The following is a 27,077-nucleotide window of genomic DNA, read 5'->3' on the forward strand; positions in this document are numbered from 1 at the left end:
TTCTGGCTTTGGCCCAAAAACCACATTCTGGAGGGGATTATCTCGCCCCTCACTCCAAATTTCTGTATGTTCTATTCAGTTTCCTTAAAGAATGAGCGAGCCACCTGGATACGGGCAGCAGGCCAACGCGCTCGCCGTTAAGGCTCAGATGACGACAGGCGTGTTCGTTTCCTTTCTTCTCACTTCTAAAGACGATGCTTTGCGTTTGGGGGTTTGTGTGTCTGCACGCTGCAACAACACAACGATCCGTCACTCGCTACAGAAAACCCCCAAGGATGGAGACGAGTGGAGCGTTCGTCAGAACCAGATCAGACTTTCCAGGATGTTTAGGATTTGGCCTCACTGGCTGAGATTCACAGGATTTAAGGTCGTCCGGTTGTACGACCAATCGCAGTTCAGATCTCCCACCATTAAAAGGGGAGACGGCTGACCGCTACAGCACAGGTCCTTCATTTGACAAGCGCTTAAACGACCAGCTGATTCCATTAACAGGAAGTTTGTTTTCGTAAACTAGCCCCTCCCCCGTATCCATGTGGACAGAAGTCATTTTGGATCAAAACTTTATTAAACAGCTGAAACGACAACAGAAGCAGATCAAATGGTTCCTGTGACGTCCTGACAGGTCAGCTGACTCCCAGGCTGAAGCCCCTCCTCCTGGACACAATAGAGGCTCCGCCCCCACCACTGGTCCTTAGAAGTCACTGTAATGCAGCAGCCTGAACAGAAACATCAGAACATCAGACGATGATGTCACAGCACCACAACTAACTAACGCACAGGGTGCCTGACCTGAAAAGGGGGGCGTGGCCTTTGTTGTTAGCCAATGAGAAGAAGCCACTGTGAGGGGAGAAGTGCAGGCAGGCGGCTCGGTGGAGCAGCTTCCTGTTGGCCACAGGAAAGTTGGAGAACACCGACAGGCTGCGCAGGTGCACCTGCAGGCGGGGGGCGGGGCATCAGCAACCATCACCATCATCATCATCATCATCGTTCAGTTACCGGCCTTCTTACCAGCCGCACGGCCTCGTCCTCCGCCTGCGAGGCAATCGCCAAGATCTCAGAGGTGGGGTTAAAGGCGAGGGCGGTGGCGGCGGTCAGCAGATTCATAACCGCCTTCAGAGGTTTGGGATTGGCTGAACTAAGACACGCCTCCTGGGAGTAGATGTTGACCACTCCAGACTGAGACCTGAAACAGACGGACACCTGTCAGTCAATCAGAGAGCCAGGAGGTGAACTACTGAGCTCCAGTGAACAGACAACGGTTCCACAGAGAAACCTGAAGCTGGTTAACCCTTGTGCTTAGATGACCCCCCCCCCCCCCTTCCATTGAGGTGTTCCCCCTACCATGACAAAGGTGGATAAAGGTGGAAAGATTTCATGTAATCCATGGACACCAGTGAAGATCACAAATCATTGAAGAAAAAAGGTTCAGAGCACTGTCTAGTGGGTCTAGATGACCCACCTGTCTAGTGGGTCTAGATGACCCCACTGTTTAGTGGGTCTAGATGACCCACCTGTCTAGTGGGTCTAGATGACCCCACTGTTTAGTGGGTCTAGATGACCCCACTGTCTAGTGGGTCTAGATGACCCACATGTCTAGTGGGTCTAGATGACCCAACTCCCAATGTTAAAGACCCTAGGATAGAAAAAGGGTTACGGTGATGCTGGATCCAAACAGGAAGTCACAACAAGACTGAACAACCTTAGTGATCTGTTTTCAGTAACCATTCAAATCAAACTTTATTTATAAAATCAAACTTTATTTATAAAATCAAACTTTATTTATAAAATAGCGCTTCTCATGCACTTTGTGCAGCTCAAGGCGCTTTAACACTAAAAACAGTAAACACACAACATTACAATAAAAACCCCAACCCACCCTTCACCCTTCCCACTTCCCTCCATTAAACCACATGACCCATGGCTCCCACGTACAATGAATTATGACTATGTAACTGTAAAATAAATAAATAAATAAATAAATAAACAAACAAACAAACAAACAAACAAACAAACAAGTATGGCTTGGCTCTGCTGCGAGGAAACAGTATCTGGGAATCCTTTCATACCAGGAGCCAGCCCGGCCACCGGAACATCGCCACAGTGCCCACCCAGACCGGGACAACACCGGGGTCCCCCTCACAGCCATAAAGCTGTAAAATTAGACCCCAGCCGCCCCAGCAAGGGCAACAACTGCAGCAACAACCGCTGACCAAGCCGGCAGCCCTGGAGGAAAAGATCCCCTCAAGAAACACTGGGGCTAAAATCATAAGATGCTAAAATTAAAAACATAAAAAAGAAAGAAAAACATAAAATTGAAAATAAATACATAAAATAGCCTATACTAAAACTAATAGAATAAATTAGCAGTTAAAATCAACTAAAAGCTAAATTAAAAAGGTGGGTCTTGAGCCTCTTCTTACAAACCTCTACAGTCTCTGCGGCCCTGAGGTTCTCCGGCAGGCCGTTCCACAGGTGAGGACCGTCATGGCAGAACGAAGCCTCACCATAAGTTTATGTCCTCACCTTGGGAACAACTAAGAGACCAGCACCGGAGGACCTCAGGGTCCGCGAGGGCTCAGATTTGAAAAGAATATCATTTAAATAAGAAGGCCCAAGACCATAAAAACATTTATAAACCATTAAAAGAATTTTAAAATCAATCCTGAAACGCACATTGATTTCTACCTCTGTTCCTTTGGAGTTTCGTCCATCAAGGAATTTACTTTTTAACCCCCCCATGAAGAGCACCCAACGCATCAGTTAAACTTTCTAACACATTTATGCAGATGACACCAGTAGGGTTTAGATACTCTTAAAACGTTGTAAATGATGAACTTGACAAGATATCCACTTGGTTTAAAGCTAACAGATTGTCACTCAGTGTTAAAAACACACTTTATATTGTTTGCTCTAACATCAAATGCCATGGATTTCTCTTTTAAAATACTAATTGATAATATTCCAATCAAGAATGTGAGCTGTGTTGGTTTCCTTGGTGTACTGGTGGATGAATAATCCTTATCCTGGAAACCTCATGTTAGTTTTATTAGTACAGAAATTGCCAAAGTTGTGGGTCTCCTGGGTAAAAGCTGTCATTTGATGAATCCAAAGGTTGCAATGATGTTGTCCTATTCAATGATATATCCACTGTGGTCACTGTAACATTGCCTGGGCTAAACTTAAACCTCTTCTGCGTCTCCAAAACGAGCTCTGAGAATAATATTCCATGCAGGACATGGACATTCATCTGAACCTTGTTTGGTCAGGCCAGCGTCCAACTGTCTGTCAAACTGCTCACGTTGTCTTCAACTCTATTGGAAAACATTTCACCAAAACGTTCAACTTTACTATGAACTTCATGAATACCCGGCGTGGGGGGGGCTGTCTGATCGGAGCACCTTTCTGGGGGGGGGGCTGTCTGATTGGAGCACCTTTCTGGGGGGGGGGGCTGTCTGATCGGAGCACCTTTCTGGGGGGGGGGCTGTCTGATTGGAGCACCTTTCTGGGGGGGGGGGCTGTCTGATCGGAGCACCTTTCTGGGGGGGGGGGCTGTCTGATTGGAGCACCTTTCGGGGGGGGGGGGGGCGGTCTGATCGGAGCACCTTTCTGGGGGGGGGCTGTCCGATCGGAGCACCTTTCTGGGGGGGGGGGCTGTCTGATCGGAGCACCTTTCTGGGGGGGGGGGGGCTGTCTGATCGGAGCACCTTTCTGGGGGGGGGGGGGGCTGTCTGATCGGAGCACCTTTCTGGGGGGGGGCTGTCCGATTGGAGCACCTTTCGGGGGGGGGGGTGCTGTCTGATTGGAGCACCTTTCTGGGGGGGGGGCTGTCCGATTGGAGCACCTTTCGGGGGGGGGGTGCTGTCTGATTGGAGCACCTTTCTGGGGGGGGGGGGCTGTCTGATCGGAGCACCTTTCTGGGGGGGGGGCTGTCTGATTGGAGCACCTTTCTGGGGGGGGCTGTCTGATTGGAGCACCTTTCTGGGGGGGGCTGTCTGATTGGAGCACCTTTCTGGGGGGGGGGGCTGTCTGATCGGAGCACCTTTCTGGGGGGGGGGGCTGTCTGATCGGAGCACCTTTCTGGGGGGGGGGGCTGTCTGATTGGAGCACCTTTCGGGGGGGGGGGGGGCTGTCTGATTGGAGCACCTTTCTGGGGGGGGGGGCTGTCTGATCGGAGCACCTTTCTGGGGGGGGGGGCTGTCTGATTGGAGCACCTTTCTGGGGGGGGGGGCTGTCTGATCGGAGCACCTTTCTGGGGGGGGGGCTGTCTGATTGGAGCACCTTTCGGGGGGGGGGGGTGCTGTCTGATTGGAGCACCTTTCTGGGGGGGGGGCTGTCTGATCGGAGCACCTTTCTGGGGGGGGGGGCTGTCTGATCGGAGCACCTTTCTGGGGGGGGGGGCTGTCTGATCGGAGCACCTTTCTGGGGGGGGGGCTGTCTGATTGGAGCACCTTTCTGGGGGGGGGGGCTGTCTGATCGGAGCACCTTTCTGGGGGGGGGCTGTCTGATTGGAGCACCTTTCTGGGGGGGGGGGCTGTCTGATCGGAGCACCTTTCTGGGGGGGGGGCTGTCTGATTGGAGCACCTTTCGGGGGGGGGGGGGCTGTCTGATTGGAGCACCTTTCTGGGGGGGGGGCTGTCTGATCGGAGCACCTTTCTGGGGGGGGGGGCTGTCTGATTGGAGCACCTTTCTGGGGGGGGGGGGGCTGTCTGATCGGAGCACCTTTCTGGGGGGGGGGGCTGTCTGATTGGAGCACCTTTCTGGGGGGGGGGGGGCTGTCTGATCGGAGCACCTTTCTGGGGGGGGGGCTGTCCGATTGGAGCACCTTTCGGGGGGGGGTGCTGTCTGATTGGAGCACCTTTCTGGGGGGGGGGGCTGTCTGATCGGAGCACCTTTCTGGGGGGGGGGCTGTCTGATTGGAGCACCTTTCTGGGGGGGGCTGTCTGATTGGAGCACCTTTCTGGGGGGGGCTGTCTGATTGGAGCACCTTTCTGGGGGGGGGCTGTCCGATCGGAGCACCTTTCTGGGGGGGGGGGCTGTCTGATTGGAGCACCTTTCTGGGGGGGCTGTCTGATTGGAGCACCTTTCTGGGGGGGGGGGGCTGTCTGATCGGAGCACCTTTCTGGGGGGGGGGCTGTCTGATTGGAGCACCTTTCTTGGGGGGGGGGGGGCTGTCTGATCGGAGCACCTTTCTGGGGGGGGGGCTGTCCGATTGGAGCACCTTTCGGGGGGGGGGGGGGTGCTGTCTGATTGGAGCACCTTTCTGGGGGGGGGGCTGTCTGATCGGAGCACCTTTCTGGGGGGGGGGCTGTCTGATTGGAGCACCTTTCTGGGGGGGGGGGCTGTCTGATCGGAGCACCTTTCTGGGGGGGGGGCTGTCTGATTGGAGCACCTTTCGGGGGGGGGGGCTGTCTGATCGGAGCACCTTTCTGGGGGGGGGGGGGGGCTGTCTGATCGGAGCACCTTTCTGGGGGGGGGGCTGTCCGATTGGAGCACCTTTCGGGGGGGGGGGGGGGGCTGTCTGATTGGAGCACCTTTCTGGGGGGGGGGGGGCTGTCTGATCGGAGCACCTTTCTGGGGGGGGGGCTGTCTGATTGGAGCACCTTTCTGGGGGGGGGGGCTGTCCGATCGGAGCACCTTTCTGGGGGGGGGGCTGTCTGATCGGAGCACCTTTCTGGGGGGGGGGCTGTCTGATCGGAGCACCTTTCTGGGGGGGGGCTGTCCGATCGGAGCACCTTTCTGGGGGGGGGGGGCTGTCTGATCGGAGCACCTTTCTGGGGGGGGGGGGCTGTCTGATCGGAGCACCTTTCTGGGGGGGGGGCTGTCTGATTGGAGCACCTTTCTGGGGGGGGGGGGGGGCTGTCTGATTGGAGCACCTTTCTGGGGGGGGGGGGCTGTCTGATTGGAGCACCTTTCTGGGGGGGGGGGCTGTCTGATCGGAGCACCTTTCTGGGGGGGGGCTGTCTGATTGGAGCACCTTTCGGGGGGGGGGGCTGTCTGATCGGAGCACCTTTCTGGGGGGGGGGCTGTCTGATCGGAGCACCTTTCGGGGGGGGGGGCTGTCTGATCGGAGCACCTTTCTGGGGGGGGGCTGTCTGATTGGAGCACCTTTCTGGGGGGGGGGGCTGTCTGATCGGAGCACCTTTCTGGGGGGGGGGGCTGTCTGATCGGAGCACCTTTCTGGGGGGGGGGCTGTCCGATTGGAGCACCTTTCTGGGGGGGGGGGGCTGTCTGATTGGAGCACCTTTCTGGGGGGGGGGGGCTGTCTGATCGGAGCACCTTTCTGGGGGGGGGCTGTCTGATCGGAGCACCTTTCTGGGGGGGGGGCTGTCTGATCGGAGCACCTTTCTGGGGGGGGGGGGGCTGTCTGATTGGAGCACCTTTCGGGGGGGGGGGGGCTGTCTGATCGGAGCACCTTTCGGGGGGGGGGGGCTGTCTGATCGGAGCACCTTTCGGGGGGGGGGGCTGTCTGATCGGAGCACCTTTCTGGGGGGGGGGCTGTCCGATCGGAGCACCTTTCTGGGGGGGGGCTGTCTGATTGGAGCACCTTTCTGGGGGGGGGGGGGCTGTCTGGTCGGAGCACCTTTCTGGGGGGGGGGGGGGCTGTCTGATTGGAGCACCTTTCTGGGGGGGGGGCTGTCTGATTGGAGCACCTTTCTGGGGGGGGGGGGGGGGGCTCTCTGATTGCGTGACTCCGTCCCACTTTAGTGTCTCATGCAGAGGATGTAACTTTTGGAACAGTCGTCCTTCCTCTGTCAAAGGACTCCGTTAAAAGAAAAGCTCCAAAATGTTTCTTCTTAATGCTACGTTTCCACATGGCATGTCTGTCTGGGTATGATAAGCATGTAAGTGCATGAATTGAATATGTATTGGTTTTACTTTACGGTACTGTTTTTTAGCTCATAGACATATTGTGGGGGTTGCCACATTTTAATTCAATTCAATGTTATTTATATAACCCAAAATCACAACAACAGTAGACTCTGTAGAACAGAGTCTCCCTGTAAAACCGAGTCTCCCTGTAGAACCGAGTCTCCCTGTAGAACCGAGTCTCCCTGTAGAACCGAGTCTCCCGGTAGAACCGAGTATCTCTGTAGAACAGAGTCTCCCTGTAGAACCGAGTCTCCCTGTAGAACCGAGTCTCCCTGTAGAACTGAGTCTCCCGGTAGAACCGAGTCTCCCGGTAGAACCGAGTCTCCCTGTAGAATCGAGTATCTCTGTAGAACAGAGTGTCCCTGTAGAACCGAGTCTCCCGGTAGAACCGAGTCTCCCGGTAGAACCGAGTATCTCTGTAGAACTGAGTCTCCCAGTAGAACCGAGTCTCCCTGTAGAACCGAGTCTCCCTGTAGAACCGAGTCTCCCTGTAGAACCGAGTATCTCTGTAGAACAGAGTCTCCCTGTAGAACCGAGTCTCCCTGTAGAACCGAGTCTCCCTGTAGAACCGAGTCTCCCTGTAGAACCGAGTCTCCCGGTAGAACCGAGTATCTCTGTAGAACAGAGTCACCCTGTAGAACCGAGTCTCCCTGTAGAACCGAGTCTCCCTGTAGAACCGAGTCTCCCGGTAGAACCGAGTCTCCCTGTAGAACCGAGTCTCCCTGTAGAATCGAGTGTCTCTGTAGAACAGAGTGTCCCTGTAGAACCGAGTCTCCCGGTAGAACCGAGTCTCCCGGTAGAACCGAGTCTCCCGGTAGAACCGAGTATCTCTGTAGAACTGAGTCTCCCAGTAGAACCGAGTCTCCCTGTAGAACCGAGTCTCCCTGTAGAACCGAGTCTCCCTGTAGAATCGAGTATCTCTGTAGAACCGAGTCTCCCGGTAGAACCAAGTATCTCTGTAGAACAGAGTCTCCCTGTAGAACCGAGTCTCCCAGTAGAACCGAGTCTCCCTGTAGAACCGAGTCTCCCTGTAGAACCGAGTCTCCCGGTAGAACCGAGTCTCCCTGTAGAACCGAGTCTCCCGGTAGAACCGAGTATCTCTGTAGAACAGAGTCTCCCTGTAGAACCGAGTCTCCCTGTAGAACCGAGTCTCCCTGTAGAACCGAGTCTCCCGGTAGAACCGAGTCTCCCGGTAGAACCGAGTCTCCCTGTAGAATCGAGTATCTCTGTAGAACAGAGTGTCCCTGTAGAACCGAGTCTCCCGGTAGAACCGAGTCTCCCGGTAGAACCGAGTATCTCTGTAGAACTGAGTCTCCCAGTAGAACCGAGTCTCCCTGTAGAACCGAGTCTCCCTGTAGAACCGAGTCTCCCTGTAGAACCGAGTCTCCCTGTAGAACCGAGTATCTCTGTAGAACAGAGTCTCCCTGTAGAACAGAGTCTCCCTGTAGAACCGAGTCTCCCTGTAGAACCGAGTCTCCCTGTAGAACCGAGTCTCCCGGTAGAACCGAGTCTCCCGGTAGAACCGAGTATCTCTGTAGAACAGAGTCTCCCTGTAGAACCGAGTCTCCCTGTAGAACCGAGTCTCCCTGTAGAACCGAGTCTCCCTGTAGAACCGAGTCTCCCGGTAGAACCGAGTCTCCCTGTAGAACCGAGTCTCCCTGTAGAATCGAGTGTCTCTGTAGAACAGAGTGTCCCTGTAGAACCGAGTCTCCCGGTAGAACCGAGTCTCCCGGTAGAACCGAGTCTCCCGGTAGAACCGAGTATCTCTGTAGAACTGAGTCTCCCGGTAGAACCGAGTCTCCCTGTAGAACAGAGTCCGCCGGTAGAACCGAGTCTCCCTGTAGAACCGAGTATCTCTGTAGAACTGAGTCTCCCTGTAGAACCGAGTCTCCCTGTAGAACCGAGTCTCCCTGTAGAACCGAGTCTCCCTGTAGAATCGAGTATCTCTGTAGAACCGAGTCTCCCGGTAGAACCGAGTCTCCCGGTAGAACCGAGTCTCCCGGTAGAACCGAGTATCTCTGTAGAACCGAGTCTCCCGGTAGAACCGAGTCTCCCGGTAGAACCGAGTCTCCCTGTAGAATCGAGTATCTCTGTAGAACCGAGTCTCCCTGTAGAACCGAGTCTCCCTGTAGAACAGAGTCCGCCGGTAGAACCGAGTCTCCCTGTAGAACCGAGTCTCCCTGTAGAACCGAGTCTCCCTGTAAAACCGAGTCTCCCGGTAGAACCGAGTCTCCCGGTAGAACCGAGTCTCCCGGTAGAACCGAGTCTCCCTGTAGAACCGAGTCTCCCTGTAGAACTGAGTCTCCCGGTAGAACCGAGTCTCCCTGTAGAACAGAGTCCGCCGGTAGAACCGAGTCTCCCTGTAGAACCGAGTATCTCTGTAGAACTGAGTCTCCCTGTAGAACAGAGTCTCCCGGTAGAACCGAGTCTCCCTGTAGAACCGAGTCTCCCTGTAGAACCGAGTCTCCCTGTAGAACTGAGTCTCCCGGTAGAACCGAGTCTCCCTGTAGAACAGAGTCCGCCGGTAGAACCGAGTTTCCCTGTAGAACCGAGTATCTCTGTAGAACTGAGTCTCCCTGTAGAACAGAGTCTCCCGGTAGAACCGAGTCTCCCTGTAGAACTGAGTCTCCCGGTAGAACCGAGTCTCCCTGTAGAACAGAGTCCGCCGGTAGAACCGAGTCTCCCTGTAGAACCGAGTATCTCTGTAGAACTGAGTCTCCCTGTAGAACAGAGTCTCCCGGTAGAACCGAGTCTCCCTGTAGAACCGAGTCTCCCTGTAGAACCGAGTCTCCCTGTAGAACTGAGTCTCCCGGTAGAACCGAGTCTCCCTGTAGAACAGAGTCCGCCGGTAGAACCGAGTCTCCCTGTAGAACCGAGTATCTCTGTAGAACTGAGTCTCCCGGTAGAACCGAGTCTCCCTGTAGAACCGAGTCTCCCTGTAGAACCGAGTCTCCCTGTAGAACTGAGTCTCCCGGTAGAACCGAGTCTCCCTGTAGAACAGAGTCCGCCGGTAGAACCGAGTCTCCCGGTAGAACCGAGTCTCCAAGCAGAGGAGCGGCTTTGTTTAGTAAATGGCCTGTACTTGTAAAGCGCTTTACAGTCCCACCTTCACACGCTGATGGCGGCTCCGCTGGTTCAGTGTCTCGCCACGTGTGGCAGGCCACGTTCGGGGGGGCCTGCGACTAATGATGACATCACGCTACTTGATTGGCTGTACGCTGGTCTGATGACGTGTCAAATAGTGATTTGAGACCCGGGCGCAGAGCAGCAGTGTAAAACGCTCCTCTGAGCCTCCCTTAGGGTTAGTGCCGGTGCAAAACCCATGCAGGGAAAGTCAAGCAGGTCCTAGCTTTAGCTTATGTGCTGAAAGACAAATGAAAGGAGCGCATCATAGAAACCTTAAAGTGACAGACAGCAGTTCTCACAAGCAGAATTATGATGTAATTAAATGCGGTTTATTAAACATTAGATCCATTTCCTCCAAGTCCCTCTTAGTCAACGAGTTCATTACTGATAAAAACCTTAGTCTGTTAGCCTTAACAGAAACTTGGCTCCATCAGGATGACTATGTTAGATTGAATGAAGCAACCCCCCCCCACTTATGCTAACTATCAGAAATCCAGGATTTCAGGGAAAGGAGGTGGTTTGGCAGTAATATCACAGTCTAGCTTACTTCTCAGCCCTAAAGTTAAAAATGCTTATAATTCATTTGAAAGCATCATTTTGTCTATAAATCACCCAAACAGGAAAACTCCAAAACCTGTTTTACTCATAATTATTTATCGCCCCCCCGGCCCATATTCAGAATTTTTAACTGAGTTTTCCGACTTCCTATCGACTATTGTCTTACATTCTGATCAAACTATAATATTAGGGGATTTTAATATTCATGTTGATGACCCCAGTGACTGCCTAGGAAAGGCTTTTGCAGCTTTATTAGATGATGTTGGTTTCACCCAAAGTGTGAATGAACCCACTCACTGTCATAAGCACACCCTGGACCTTGTTCTAACCCATGGGATAGAGATCAGCCAGCTGAGTGTCCTTCCTCTTAACCCCATCATTTCTGATCACTTTCTGATTACCTTCCAGTTTACACTGGAACATCCTTCTGCCCCAGTGAATAAGAAACAGCTTAGAAGAACCTTAACTGACCGTTCTGTGTCTGAGTTTAAACACACAGTTCAGCCAGTACTTAGTGATATTCTGAGAAAATACTCTGAGTCCAGCTCCCATAGTATCAGTCCTAGTATAAATGACCACTTTGTTAATGATGCCTTACAAGCCCTCAGGAGTACACTCGATGTTGTTGCCCCCCTTGAAACCTAAGTTCGTCAGACAAAACCGAGTAGCACCGTGGTTTAACGCTGAAACTCGTTCTCTTAAACGAGAAACCCGTAAGTTGGAAAGGGAATGGCGCCCCTCCGGTTCAGAGCAGTCTCTGAATACCTGGAAACATAGCCTATTAAATTATAAAAAAGCTCTGCGTAGAGCTAGAAGCCAGTACTATTCAACCTTAATATCAGAGAATGGAAATAATCCAAGATTTATTTTTAGCACTATTGCTAAATTAACTCGCAGTCAGAGCTCAGTAGAACCACATGTTCCCGTTTCTCTCAGCTCTGATGATTTTCTTACATTTTTCGATATTAAAATCTCAAATATTAGACATAAGTTAAATCAAGTTATTCCTACTATCAGTCCAGAACAGGCTGAAGCGGTAGAAATGGAGGCATCCATAGAAACCTCTGTAACATTAGACTGCTTCACTGCTGTGGATGAAGCGGAAATAACATCAATTATTACGTCGTCCAAATCCTCAACGTGTCTGTTAGACCCAATTCCCACTAGACTTTTTAAAGAAACTTTTCCCATAATTAATGATTCCATATTAACAATGATAAATGCCTCTCTGGAAACGGGTTACGTGCCACAGTCTTTTAAATATGCAGTTGTTAAACCTCTTCTGAAAAAGCCCAGTTTGGATCCTAGCATCTTGGCCAACTATAGACCGATATCAAACCTGCCCTTTATTTCTAAAATCCTAGAAAGAGTTGTAGTTAAGCAGCTTTACTGCCACCTACAGGACAACAGCCACTTTGAAGACTTTCAGTCGGGGTTTAGACCCCACCACAGTACGGAAACTGCACTAGTTAGAGTCTCTAATGACTTGTTATTGGCCTCAGAAAAGGGTCTACTTTCTATTCTGGTCCTGTTGGACCTCAGTGCTGCCTTTGACACTATCGACCACGGTATTTACTCCATAGACTAGAGCAGGACATAGGGATCAGAGGATCTGCTCTCCAGTGGTTTAAATCCTATCTGTCCGATAGGTATCAGTTCGTTAATGTAAATGGCCATTCCTCTCAGTGCACTCGAGTCAACTATGGAGTCCCACAGGGCTCAGTCTTGGGACCCATCCTGTTTACGCTTTATATGCTACCCCTAGGAAACATAATCAGGAAACACAGCATTAATTTTCATTGTTATGCCGACGATACGCAGTTGTATTTATCCGTGAAGCCTGACCAGAATGACCAGATAGAGAAACTGAACGCCTGCATCAGAGACATCAAGACCTGGATGACAATTAATGACCTCCTCTTGAACCCAGAAAAAACTGAGGTCATTATACTTGGTCCTAAAAACCTCAGAGATACTCTGTCTGCTCAGATAGTCTCCCTGGATGGCATAAGTATAGCCCCCAATTCCACAGTTAGAAACCTTGGGGTTTTATTTCACCAGGATTTATCTTTTAAGGCTCACATATCTCAGGCATGTAGAACTGCCTTTTTTCACCTGCGGAATATTGCTAAGATCAGAAATCTACTTTCTAAGAGTGATGCTGAAAAACTCATCCATGCATTTGTTACGTCGAGGCTGGATTACTGTAACTCCTTGTTAGCAGCGTGTCCTAAGAGTTCCTTAAGAAGTCTCCAGCTTGTTCAGAACGCAGCAGCTAGATTGTTAGCAGGAACTAGCAGAAGAGATCACATCACTCCTGTGTTAGTTTCACTTCACTGGATCCCAGTTGATTCCAGAATCAAGTTCAAGATCCTCCTGTTAACCTATAAGGCCTTACATGGAATGGCCCCGTCCTATCTTAAGGACCTCATAGTCCCTTACCATCCAATCAGAACACTTCACTCACTAAATGCAGGACTGCTTGTGGTTCCTAGAATTGGTAAAAGTACGGTTGGAGGTAGAGCGTTTAGCCACCAAGCCCCTGTTTTATGGAATAAACTCCCAGCTCATGGAAGAGAGGCCGACTCAGTTTCTACATTCAAAGCTAGACTGAAAACATTCCTCTTTGGACAGGCTTATTGTCAGACTAGTTAGTATTCAGAGATTATTTAACTTAATGTTAATGTGTTTAAATTAAACTTAATAACAATAACTATTTGTTTTTAGGCTGCTAGAAGTTGAAGCTGGGGTAACTATGGTGCTCTGGGGTTCTGTCCTCTTTTCTCATCTACTTCTACCCTTCCTCTTCTCTATTCTTGATCATTATTCATCATTTAGTTCTCCATGCCTCTGTTTGGTGCAGCGATTCATGTATTGTCCCTCTTTTCCTCTCCCCTCCTGGGGAGTGGGAGTGCTTCCAGACTCCTATTGGTTCATCCGTGCTCCAGTTCCTGACCGAGTACCTCGTCTCTGCTCCTGCTCCTACACCTGGCTGTGGATCCTGTCTCCGGCTCGACTCGCGCCTTTGACTGTCCCCACAACCACGGCTGGATGAAACTCGTCTGCTGGACTTTTATATATGTAGTTGTAGATTTAGATAAGTTAATTCTTCTCTAAGAGTCCTGGGGGAGGATCCCTCCTTCATGTGGGCACCCCTGAGGTTTCTTCGTTTTTTCCGGAATCCGGTTTTTTTGGGAGTTTTTCCTCACAGAGAAGGGGGGTCTAAGGGCAGGGATGCCAGTATAGCTTAGTCAGTTTGTTAGTTCATTTTAGTATTTTCCTATTGAACTCTTTGTATTCGTGATCCCTTTGAGTTCATGTTTTACTTCGAAGCCCATCGAGACGACTGTTGTTGTGATTTTGGGCTATACAAATAAAATTGAATTGAATTGAATTGAATTGAATTGAATTGAATTGAATTGAATTGATTGGTCTGGATAAATCATGGAAGAAGAAGTTGGAGTTCCGACATGGAGCGAGGTGATCTTCAAACGGGCTTTACTTATAATCAGGATTTGTGTGATCAATGATTTTCCAGACTGGGTTCTATGGAAAGCTGTCATGATTGAATTATTTACAAATCATTGAATCTGTGAAAATTTATTTAAATCTACTCTTGTTTTCAGATTTTTAAACTACATTTTAAAATGAAACGTTGGTTCTGTTCAGACCGGTTCGTGACATCAAACCGGTCTGCGGTCTGAAAAACGTTGGAGGTCACTGCTCTACGACTCGCAATCTTTAAGGCAACTCTACGGAACCACATCTGCCTGATCCACACGCAAACCATAGTTAACACGCGTGTGGTGGGGCCGAGTGCACGTGTGTCCCTCATGTAGAGACGGCAGAAGAAGAGGAGGAGTTCATCAGAGGAAGAACAAAGACACTTTGGTTCCAGCATTTAGTCGCCATGTGGCAGGAAGCCCCATGTAAATAATCTATACGTAACACGCTAAACATTACAGCCAAAACAGGAAGTTTAGCGACTGGCGAGGTCTTAATTTGGACGGCGTGTGCCCGACTCACCCGCAGGCCAGGTAGCGGCCGTCCGCAGAGGCGGCGATGGATGTCCCCTTCACGCATCCGTCATCAGCGAACCTGTTGATGCACCTGCTGCTGCGCACGTCCCACACGTACACCTCCCCGTCCTCTGCACACGCCAGCGGGAACTCTCAATGCCTTATCAGGTAGAATTATACCACGGCAGACACATGACCAGCAGCCGATGATGTCAAGTCCTGTCCTACTCACCTGAGTTTGTAAAGAATTTGCTGCCGTCACGAGAAAAGGCCACGCCGCTGACGTTCCCGTTGATCTTCATGCTGTGGACCACCTCCATGGTCTGAACCCAACAGGTGGAAACAAACAAACATGTCATTTCCTGTAAAAATAACTGCAGCTTCCTGCTTGATTAACATAAATGCACCAGGTGTACTTTTTTAACCATTTGTGTCCAGCAGCCTTGGAGGACAGGAGCCTTTTCAAGTTAGACCCAGAGTGGAGAAATATCAACTGAGCAGCAGGAAAACAGCGAGAAGACAGCAGAAAGACAGCGGGGAAACAGAAGGAAGACAGCGGGGAAACAGCAGGAAGACAGCGGGGAAACAGCAGGAAGACAGCGGGGAAACAGCAGGAAGACAGCGGGGAAACAACAGAAAGACAGCGGGGAAACAGCGGGAAAACAGCAGGAAAACAGCAAAAGGATAGCGGGGAAACAGCAGAAAGACAGCAAGAAAACAGCGGGAAAACAGCAAGAAGACAGCAGAAAGACAGCGGGAAAACAGCAGGAAGACAGCGGGAAAACAGCAGAAAGACAGTTGGAAAACAGCGGGGAAGCAGCTGGAAAACAGCGAAAAGACAGCGGTGAAACAGCAGGAGGAGGCAGGAAGACAGCGGGAAAACAGCAGGAAGACAGCAAAAAGACAGCGAGAAAACAGCAGGAGGAGGCAGGAAGACAGCGGGAAAACAGCAGGAAGACAGCAAAAAGACAGCGTGAAAACAGCAGGAGGAGGCAGGAAGACAGCGGGAAAACAGCAGGAAGATAACAAAAAGACAGCGGAAAAACAGCAGGAAGACAGCAGAAAGACAGCGGGAAAACAGCAGAGAGACAGCGGGAAACAGCAGAAAGACACCAGGAAAACAGCAGGAAGACAGGAGAAAGACGGCGGGAAAACAGCAGGAAGACAGGAGAAAGACGGCGGGAAAACAGCAGGAAGACAGCAAAAAGACAGCGGGGAAACAGGAGGAAGACAGTTGTAAAACAGCTGGGAAGCAGCTGGAAAACAGCAGGAAAACAGCGAGAGGACAGCAGGAAGAAGCAGCAGCAGCGGTGTCACCTTGAGCGTCAGCAGGTGCAGGTATCCACTGGTTCCGGTTAAAAGCAGAGCGCCCCCATCGGGACACACTGAGAACTCCTTCACTCTGGTTTCCTTTAGACCTGAACACAAAGACCTTGATGTCGTGGTGTGACGAGGCTGCCGAGCGGGGCTTGTAGGGGGCGGGGCTAACCTCGGACACTGTGCACTGGCGATACGCGGCCCTCCATCATGTCGTACAAGTAGAACATCCGGTTCCTCACGCTGGTGGCGATCACCGACTCTCCGTCCTGGCTGAAAGCGGCTCTGTGCACGGGAAAGCGTTCCAGGTGGATGCTCTGAATCTTCGGGTTGGTCTTTCCGTCCACCTGGGAGGGGGAGGAGCCACCTCAATCACATGACCACCTCCAGCTGGCCTGCGCCGCCACCACCCCCCCCTTACCTGAAAGAGGGAGATGGACTGGTCGAGACCGGCCGTCATGACCACCTGGGCGGTGGGGTGGAACTGCACGGTGGTCAGTCTGTCCTCTGAGGGGCGGGCGCTGTTGGCGTGGAGACACTTCTTCATCTGGGAGACAACAGGCCAGAGTCAGACCCTCAACTCTGCAGCTCCGACGCAGTGGGGGAGGGGCACTGACCTTTAGAATGCCGCTGGGGAGACTCTCCGAAGACCCGACGAAGTTCCCAGTCTTCCTCAGGAGGTCATCATCTTCCTCCTCCTCCTCGGGAGCTGCAGAGAGCAGAGTGAGTTGGAGGAAGAGCAGGAGCTTAAGATCTCACCTTTGGCTCACCCGTCCTCCTCCGGTGGCTGGACTCCGCCCACGACGGTGTTCCCCCCATTGACTTCTGGAACCTGGGACACAGGCACACAGGTCAGAGGTTATGGACCCCCCCCATCAATCAGCAGAAACGTTTGTTCTAAAAGGGGGAAGGGGGGGCACCCACTCCTCCCTCATCCGCTGCTGCAGCCTCTCCGTGGTCATGGTGGACTCCGCCCCCCCTCTGACCAGGTTTCTGCGGTAACGGTGGGTCATGTCCACCCTGCAAACAAACACAGGAGTCTCACGGCGTGATAACGGACCCGGAAAACACACCTGATAGTAAACAACTCACTCGCCCACGCGCTCGTCATCCTCATCCACCCAAGCAGGTGCCCTGGGACGCCGTGGCTCCTCCCCCTCGCTCTCAGACTCCCCTTCATGTTCCGCCTCAAGGCAGCAGCCTCCGGGCGGCCGCTCCTCCTCCTCCTGGACATCCAGACCAACGTCAGCCGTCCCGCGCTCACATGAACATAACAGCCGCTAAATTAACGGTAAAATCAGAACTACGCGGACCAGAACCGGCTTCTTCTCGGACCCTAGTTTGTCTTGGAGAACCTCCGGTTCTTCTCGAAAGGGTCACGTGGTAAACTCACCTGTTCGAGCCTGTTGAGCAGCTCGTGCTCCGTCCCGAACACCTGCGCCTCGAGCCGCTGAACCGCCAAATCCTCTGCACCCAGAACCGCCAGCCTCCTGGCGTTCTTCCGCCGGTTCCGCTCCTCTTCTACGGGGTCGGGTTTCTGCGACCGGAATCTTTTCTTGGCCGCTTTTCCTTCCTCCGTTACCGGCAGCGGGATGACGTCCTCCATCTCGGTGCTGAGGAAAACCGGGACTCTGCCTCGGTCAGACGCGCCGCGGTTCGGTGAAAGAGGATTCACGTGGAGGAAATGTTTTTCCTGCTGAGTGACGTATTTCCGGGACCGATGGACCGCCGCAGAAAGGACAGCGCCCCCCTCGAGCAGAGGAGGAACTGCAGCTGAAAACATCTGGAACTAAAGAGCTACACGGATGAGGACTTGGAACCTCAAGGAGGACCAGGAGGACCCGGAACCCCAGAGCCAGACCAGGAGAACCCGGAACCTCAAGGAGGACCCGGAACCTCAGAGCCAGACAAGGAGAACCCGGCTCCTCAAGGAGGACCAGGAAGACCCGGAACCTCAAGGAGGACCAGGAGGACCCGTACCCCAGAGCCAGACCAGGAGGACCCGGAACCTCAGAGCCAGACCAGGAGAACCCGGAACCTCAAGGAGGACCAGGAGGACCCGGAACCCCAGAGCCAGACCAGGAGAACCCGGAACCTCAAGGAGGGCCAGGAGAACCCGTACCCCAGAGCCAGACCAGGAGGACCCGGAACCTCAGAGCCAGACCAGGAGAACCCGGAACCCCAGAGCCAGACCAGGAGAACCCGGAACCTCAGAGCCAGACCAGGAGGACCCGGAACCTCAAGGAGGACCAGGAGAACCCGTACCCCAGAGCCAGACCAGGAGGACCCGGAACCTCAGAGCCAGACCAGGAGAACCCGGAACCCCAGAGCCAGACCAGGAGAACCCGGAACCTCAGAGCCAGACCAGGAGGACCCGGAACCTCAAGGAGGACCAGGAGGACCCGGAACCTCAGAGCCAGACCAGAAGGACTCGGAACCTCAGAGCCAGACCAGGAGGACCCGGAACCTCAAGGAGGACCAGGAGGACCCGGAACCTCAAGGAGGACCAGGAGGACCCGGAACCTCAGAGCCAGACCAGAAGGACCCGGAACCTCAGAGCCAGACCAGGAGGACCCGGAACCCCAAGGAGGACCAGGAGGACCCGGAACCTCAAAGAGGACCAGGAGGACCCGGAACCTCAGAGCCAGACCAGAAGGTCCAGGAACCTCAGAGCCAGACCAGGAGGACCCGGAACCTCAAGGAGGACCAGGAGGACCCGGAACCTCAAGGAGGACCAGGAGGACCCGGAACCTCAGAGCCAGACCAGAAGGTCCAGGAACCTCAGAGCCAGACCAGGAGGACCCGGAACCCCAAGGAGGACCAGGAGGACCCGGAACCTCAAGGAGGACCAGGAGGACCCGGAACCTCAAGGAGGACCCGGAACCTCAGAGCCAGACCCGGAGGACCCGGAACCTCAAGAGGGACCACAGAAGATCACATCTTCCATCCTGGTACCAACCAGAACCCCTCCCCCCAGATCCAGACACAGATTCTGAAGCTGCGGTTTATTTGTCACACGTGCCGTAAACATGCTTACAGCCCTCTATTGGAACCAATAGGGGGAGTTGGATTGCAGGGTTAGAAGGGAAACAAAAAAAGGTGTGTGTGTGTGGGGGGGGGGGGGTCCGCATGTTCCACATGAAGTTCTGCCCGCTGCAGTCCATTTGGCACTTTAAGACCAGTCCTGCCCATAAACTGGACTCCGGTCCTGGTTCTGCTGGATCAAAGGATCATGTTCTCCACAGAAGGAGGTTCCAGATGACCTTCTGACATCAAACAAAGGAGCAAATCACATGACCTCACAGGAAGTTCATCTGATCAAAGTGCAAAGAAGCAGTTCAGCTCTGACCCCCCAGACAGAACCGATGGGGGGTGGGGGGCTCTTCTGGCAAGGTGGAGGTGTGCGTCAGTGATGGAGGTCAGCTCCTGCTTCACCTCCCCACAGGAGGCAAAGGCGGAGCTCCTCTCATGACTGTGGGGGAGAATGAGAGGCTCAGCAGAATCTGTCATCGTCTCCAATCAATCATCAATAAAGATTGAACATCAGTCATCAACGGGGTAGTTACCTCTGTTTGCCCTGCTGGGGTAGATCTTGGAGAAGTGTCTGTACTCATCCGGGGGGGGGAAGTCGTCTAAAGGGTGGAAGGAGTACCGGGCCTCAAAGTCATCTGGAGGTAAAGGTGAGGGGTTAGAATCAGCCTCATGGCAGGGAGGGGGGGCTGTACCTGAACTCACCTGCAAAGGAACGAGTTATGGAGGGCGAGGGGGGGGGTCCATTACGATGAGGAGGAGGAGGAGGAGGAGCAGGAATGCGAGAGGGTGGAGGAGGGGGTTTGCCCCTGAAGGGGGGGTCAGAAGAAAGGGAGGGGCTGCCATGGGTCCTGTAGGGTGGTGGAGGAGGGGCTTCCTTAGCTCCCACCCTCAATGAGGGCGAACACAGAGCCAGGTGGGGGGGGGCTGAGGAAAGGTGAAAAACGGCGTTAAAAAATGTAACGTTGATTTAATGTCAACACAGAAAGACTCACCTGTTCCTCTACCTGACCCCTCCCTGTTTGTGGGAGGCGGCTTGCTGGTGCCCAGCTGGGACGGTGTGGGGGATGAAGGTGGAGGAGGGGCAGGGCCTCTTGTAGGGGTGTGGCTACCTGGCGAGGGGGCCGTCCTCTTGCTGCTGAGAGAGTTGTGGCGCTGCGGCAGCTCGGGGGCGACCTCGCCACTGACGGCCGGACCGTTAGTGATGCGGTAAGGGGGGGGTGGGGGAGCCAGTGAGGAGCTAGAGGAGGGGGCAGGGTTTCCCCCTGAGGTAGGGGGGCGTTTGCTGCTGTTTGGAGATGGGGGAGGTTTGGAGGGGAGAGGTGGGGTTGGTGGGAGGGGCTTCTCTCTGTTATAAGAGGATGTGGGAGGTGAAGAGGTGTTGCCACGGTGACAATGGGAAGGAGGAGGGGGTGGCTTCATGCTGGGAGAGGGGGCAGCAGCAGTGGGGGAGGGCAAAAGGCTGGGGAGGGAAGGTGGGTGAGGGCGACACTCAGTCGGGGACGAGGCCTGTGGGAGGGGCCTGTCTGTGCCGTCACAGCGATGGCTCGGAGGGCGGGGGGCAGCGCCCCGTGTGGAGGAGGAGGGGCGTCCCGAGGAGCCGTCTGCAACACATGACAACGCACACATGACCAAACACACACATGACCACACACACACACACAGGACGACAACGACACACAGGACGACACACACACAGGACGACACACACACATGATAACACACACACATGACCACACACACACATGATAACACACACATGACCACACACACATGACAACACACACACACACACAGGACGTCAACGACACACAGGACGACACACACACAGGACGACACACACACATGACAACACACACACAAAGGACGACAACCACACATAACACATACACAGGACGACAACCACCCACATGAAAACACACACGACGACACACACATATGACAACACACACACACATGACGAAACACACACATGACCCAACACACACATATGACAACACACACACATGACCACACACACACATGACAACACACACACAGGAGGACACACACACAGGACGACACAAACACATGACAACACACACACATGACCACACACACACACAAGACGACAACCACACACAGGACGACACACACACATGACCACACACATGACAACACACACACATGACCACACACACACATGATAACACACACATGACAACACACACACACACAGGACGACAACCACACACACACATGATAACACACACATGACCACACACACATGACAACACACACATGACAACACACACACACACAGGACGACAACGACACACACACAGGACGACACACACACAGGACCACACACACACAGGACCACACACACACAGGACCACACACACGACAACACACACACACAGGACGACAACCACACATAACACACACACAGGACGACAACCACACAGATGAAAACACACACGACGACACACATATATGACAACACACACACACATGACGACAACCACACCCATGACCACACACACACACACACACACAGGACGACAACGACACACAGGACGACACACACACAGGACGACACACACACAGGACCACACACACACATGATAACACACACATGACCACACACATGTGACCACACACACACATGATAACACACATATGACCACACACACATGACAACACACACATGACAACACACACACACACACAGGACGACAACGACACACATGAAAACACACACGACGACACACATATATGACAACACACACACACATGACGACAACCACACACATGACCACACACACACACACAAAGGACGACAACCACACATAACACACACACAGGACGACAACCACCCACATGAAAACACACACGACGACACACACATATGACAACACACACACACATGACGAAACACACACATGACCCAACACACACATATGACAACACACACACATGACCACACACACACATGACAACACACACACAGGACGACAACCACACAGGAGGACACACACACAGGACGACACAAACACATGACAACACACAAACATGACCACACACACACACAAGACGACAACCACACACAGGACGACACACACACATGACCACACACATGACCACACACACACATGACAACACACACACATGACCACACACACACATGATAACACACACATGACAACACACACACACACAGGACGACAACCACACACACACATGACAACACACACACACACAGGACGACAACCACACACACACATGATAACACACACATGACCACACACACATGACAACACACACACACACAGGACGACAACGACACACACACAGGACGACACACACACATGACCACACACACACATGATAACACACACATGACAACACACACACACACAGGACGACAACCACACACACACATGACAACACACACACACACAGGACGACAACCACACACACACATGATAACACACACATGACCACACACACATGACAACACACACACACACAGGACGACAACGACACACACACAGGACGACACACACACAGGACCACACACACACAGGACCACACACACGACAACACACACACACAGGACGACAACCACACATAACACACACACAGGACGACAACCACACAGATGAAAACACACACGACGACACACATATATGACAACACACACACAAATGACGACAACCACACCCATGACCACACACACACACACACACACAGGACGACAACGACACACAGGACGACACACACACAGGACGACACACACACAGGACCACACACACACATGATAACACACACATGACCACACACACGTGACCACACACACACATGATAACACACATATGACCACACACACATGACAACACACACATGACAACACACACACAGGACGACAACGACACACATGAAAACACACACGACGACACACATATATGACAACACACACACACATGACGACAACCACACACATGACCACACACACACACACACACAGGACGACAACGATACACAGGACGACACACACACAGGACCACACACACACATGACAACACACACACAAAGGACGACAACCACACATAACACACACACAGGACGACAACCACCCACATGAAAACACACACGACGACACACACATATGACAACACACACACACATGACGAAACACACACATGACCCAACACACACACATATGACAACACACACACATGACCACACACACACATGACAACACACACACAGGACGACAACCACACAGGACGACACACACAGAGGACGACACAAACACATGACCACACACACACACAAGACGACAACCACACACAGGATGACACACACACATAACACACACACAGGACGACGACACACACACATAACACACACACAGGACGACAACCACACACATGACAACACACACACACATGACCACACGCACACAGGACGACAACCACACACACAACCAGATTAAATCGAAAACGGGAGGAGGAGAAAACACCAGGAAGACGTCTCAACGCTGCTCACCTCTGATTGGCTGCTGCTTGGGAACTTGAACCTTTGGCTGAGCTGAACCTGGCGGGCTCTCAGATGTACTCCTATTGGCTCCTGCAGATGCTCCACTTGCTCTGGACTCTGAGGACCACAGGTTATGAGGAGATGTGACATCACAGGGGACGGAGCCAGACACCCGCCCTCCACCCTGATGATGTCATCACAGTGACATAAATCAAGGGATGACACTCCACAGGACCATGAGGCGTTCAGGTGCTGCCTTAGGTGTCAGAGCTTGACGGAAGCTGTTTGACATTTGTGGTTCTCCGTGTTCCTGCTTCTTCTTATCTTCATGATGTGAGTTTTACTGTCAGCCCTTCAGCGGGTGGAGGTTCTAAAGCTCCGCCTCCACATCTGCACTCCATCACAGAAGTGTTCAGTCAGAACTGTTCTAGTTCTGAGTTCTCTTCCTCCGGTCCCATCAGTGCTGTTGCGTTTGACTCTTTGAACCTTTACTGATGTCATCACCATAGCAACAAAGCGTGTGGTCAGAGCTGGCCTGACCCCCCCAGCATCAGCTGTTTAAATGTGACCAAAACCTGTTGACTGTATGTGAGAACTGGACTGGGTAGCCCCGCCCCCTGGCATTCCTAACAGGAAGTCAAATCCCATAGAAATAAACAGCTGTCATTCTATTGGTCAGAAGAACTGATACGTTTTTTCACATCTTTCCTGTTATTGAAGTTCTACACTGACCAATCAGACGCCTCAATTAAGTCATGTGGTGTCTACTGGCCCCCACCTCAATGTTTTGAAGAGGTGTGGCCTTCAATTAACAAGGTCACTCCTGATTGGCGCCATCAGTTGCCATAGAAACGTGACTCAGACCCACTCGGATCAATCACTGCCGCCTGGCTCCAACATGGCGACGTCCGTATCCCAGAAAAATGGCGCCTGAATGTGTTTTATGGGTGACGCCACGTTTGCTCCGCCCAGTTATCTGAGACAGTCGATGCTGGCACCCCAACAATCAGACATAATGATGCTCTTACTCTGGGGGGGCGGGGCTGCACTCCTGTCTCCAGCGGTCCTCCTCAGCTCCTGGGACGGCCCCCCCTGCTGGCTCTGATGCAGGTACTGGTATAAGCGGATGTATGGGTGCTCTGTGGGGGGTGTCGCACTCTTACTGTCCAGCAGGGGGGCGCTGCGGTCGTTCTGCACCTCCACCTTCCTCAGCTGGGTGCCTCTGCAGATGTCAGACAGCAGGACTCCACGGCCCCCCGCCTCCTCGCCGCCGGCACTGAGCTGGAGGGGGGGACAGTCAGACGTTATCCTAACAAACTGTGCTGACCCCCCCCCCCCGACCACCACCACCAGAGAAGGCCCACAAAACGGCAGTGCTAAGGGGGGTGGGGGTCCTCACCTGGCTGAGGGTGTGGGGGGGCGGAGGTCCCGGAGGTGGAGGGATGGGCATCCTGCTGACGATGCACCTTAGTCCTGCAGCACAAAAGGGGCGGGGCTAAAGTCCAATCAGACACCTGGAACAGGTTCCTATTGCCAGAACCGAACCAGAACTCATAGCAGACCCTCCAGGGTTCTGGGGAGCTTGGTGGCAGGAGTCACCCGGAGGTTCTGAACGGCTTTCAACCTGGGTCCCTGAACGCAGCATAACTCTTGTAGATAAAGCAGGGGTACCTGAACGCAGCATAACCAACTGAAAAGAAGCAGAGGGTCCTTGAACGCAGCATAAACCGCTTAAAAGAAGCAGAGGGTCCTTGAATGCAGCATAACCCGCTAGCAGGGGTCCCTGAACGCAGCATAGCCCGCTAGCAGGGGTCCTTGAACGCAGCATATCCCGCTGAGAAACAGCAGGGGTTCCTGAGCGCAGCATAAACCACTAAGACAACGCAAGGGTCCCTGAACACAACATAACCCGCTGAGACGAAGCACCGGTCCCTGAATGCAGCAAAATCTGCTAAAACGTAGCAGGGGTCCCTAAACTCACCATAACCCACAGAGAAAAAAGCAGAGGTCCCTAAACGTAACATAACCCGCTAAGGCGAGTTAGGGGTCCCTAAACGCAGCAAAAACCAAGGATAAAAAAGCAGGGGTCCCTGAACGCAGCTTAACCCACGGTAAAAAAGCAAGGGTCCCTGAACGTAAGAGAACCCGCTGAAATGAAGCAGGGCTCCCTGAACGCAACATAACCCGCTAAAACGCAGCAGCGGTCCCTAACGGAGCATAAGCTGCTGAGAGGAAGCAGTGGTCACTGAACGCAGCATAACGGTTTTGTGTCATCCTTCCTCTATCATAACAACCAGCGGAAACTTTATTAACACTGCGCCATCGAGTGATGAAAATAAAGATTTTCTTGTATTCTGCACGCAGAAAAGCAATGACGTCATCTGCTCCAGCAAATAGCATCGTTAGCTTAAAGCTAGCCCGGAGTTGATCTGCGTTTCTCGAAAAACACCAACTGATCCTGGAGGTACTGAGCCCAGATGCGCGTGGACGAAACACCGGTATACCTGTGCACGCGCACACCCGACCGACGCTGAGCCGACTAACTCCCGTTGTCCGAAGACCCAGGTGCGTCGTAGCGACCCTCATGAAGGGCGCGCGGACAGGTGTCTCCTAGTACCTCAAAGCGCGTGCGTTCCTGCGCAGCTTAGCTCATCCCTGCAGAGCTCTGCACGTGCTCCTCCGTTTCTCCTGCACAGAACTCTGCGGAGGACCGGAGCTCCCCGTTTACTGTGAGCCTGTGCACCGACCAAGAACACGTGACGTCAGCGGGCACGGGCGTCTACGGAGCCGAGCGGAGCCGAGTAGAGCCGAATTGATTCGGATAAGGATGCGAGTAAAATAAAGACATTTTCTGATTGTTTTTTATTCAAATTAAAGACACTTAGATTTGTCTGGAGCAAACCTCCGGTCACGTTAACAATTGTCGGGAGGGGGGGGCACGTTGGTCTGGATCAGACTCATTTCTCAGATTTCAGAAGACAGAGGCCTCTGTTTGCTGTCATCCCTCCCTCCGTCCGTCTGGGACCAGGACAGCAGTTTTAGCAGACTTCCCTCCCCAGCCTCGTCCTCTGGGCGGTTTAGGTCTCCAGTCTTCCCTGAAGTCTCCGCCCAGTGGGGACCGCATGTCTCCAGGGTGGCGGTCCGAGAGGCAGATGCTAAGCTCCAGGTCTGGCTGTGTGGCCCCCCACTCCCACAGGAGGTGGACCCTCAGCGGCGTGATCCCATGTCAACACTTTGGGCCGGACACGACCCTGGGAGGGGCTTTTCATAACGGAGCTCTGAACCACTCCACCCATGGGAGACCTCACCAGTGTGTCAGGCCCTAACCGCTCAGCTTCTGGGTCACTGAGACCCCTCCACCCCGGTAAGGTAGGGGTTCCTGGTGAGAGTTTGTTGTTGTCATGGTTTCATGTCAGCAAACACACAGCTAGCTCAGTTATCTGGCCAGGACCACAGCCCCCACACTCATGACAGAATGGGTTGATGAGAAGAATCCAACTGGGTTTAGGTAACCATAGCAACGCACCCTCAAGCTCTCTGGAGCAGGTTTCCTCAAAGACTGCTGTAGAAAGGAAGAGCAGTGGTTCATTTAGCAGGTTTTCTTCAGGGGAGGGGGGAAATCCGAATACAGAA

At 52.9% G+C, this 27,077-nt stretch overlaps 3 protein-coding genes across 7 annotated transcripts; 1 reads left to right on the forward strand and 2 right to left on the reverse strand.

Annotated features, from left to right (window-relative positions):
- Window positions 1-543: 543 nt before the first annotated feature.
- On the reverse strand, window positions 544-17,765 carry utp18 (UTP18, small subunit processome component). 2 transcript variants are annotated; one of them, XM_023957176.1, is made up of 13 exons: window positions 17,284-17,765; window positions 16,983-17,149; window positions 16,815-16,910; window positions 16,661-16,722; window positions 16,508-16,599; window positions 16,312-16,437; window positions 16,063-16,237; window positions 15,891-15,991; window positions 14,806-14,896; window positions 14,581-14,704; window positions 1,009-1,183; window positions 790-932; window positions 544-716 (listed from the first exon to the last, which is right to left on the reverse strand). In XM_023957176.1, exons 1-13 carry the CDS (start codon window positions 17,671-17,673, stop codon window positions 692-694), a joined length of 1,767 nt encoding a protein of 588 aa, XP_023812944.1. In that variant the 5' UTR covers window positions 17,674-17,765; the 3' UTR covers window positions 544-691. The 2 variants fall into 2 exon arrangements, with proteins under 2 accessions (XP_023812944.1, XP_023812945.1); XM_023957177.1 differs by having other exon boundaries at window positions 16,983-17,116; window positions 17,284-17,758.
- LOC105358565 (synapsin-1-like) lies at window positions 17,696-18,886 on the forward strand. Its single transcript, XM_023957155.1, has one exon. The coding sequence runs from the start codon at window positions 17,696-17,698 to the stop codon at window positions 18,884-18,886; it is 1,191 nt and encodes a 396-aa protein (XP_023812923.1).
- On the reverse strand, window positions 18,881-26,226 carry LOC101174893 (WAS/WASL-interacting protein family member 2). Of its 4 annotated transcripts, none has more exons than XM_023957181.1 (8): window positions 25,949-26,226; window positions 24,844-24,917; window positions 24,608-24,725; window positions 23,454-23,561; window positions 19,916-20,524; window positions 19,626-19,847; window positions 19,457-19,558; window positions 18,881-19,362 (listed from the first exon to the last, which is right to left on the reverse strand). In XM_023957181.1, the coding sequence occupies exons 1-8, from the start codon at window positions 26,028-26,030 to the stop codon at window positions 19,322-19,324; spliced, it is 1,356 nt and encodes a 451-aa protein (XP_023812949.1). In that variant the 5' UTR covers window positions 26,031-26,226; the 3' UTR covers window positions 18,881-19,321. The 4 variants fall into 4 exon arrangements, with proteins under 4 accessions (XP_023812949.1, XP_023812946.1, XP_023812948.1 ...); XM_023957178.1 differs by having other exon boundaries at window positions 24,473-24,725; window positions 25,949-26,224; XM_023957180.1 differs by having other exon boundaries at window positions 24,473-24,725; window positions 24,844-24,920; window positions 26,066-26,223.
- Between the last annotated feature and the right edge of the window lie 851 nt (window positions 26,227-27,077).

This window comes from Oryzias latipes, chromosome 8 (genome assembly GCF_002234675.1).
Source record: "Oryzias latipes chromosome 8, ASM223467v1".
Taxonomy (NCBI): Eukaryota; Metazoa; Chordata; class Actinopteri; order Beloniformes; family Adrianichthyidae; genus Oryzias; species Oryzias latipes.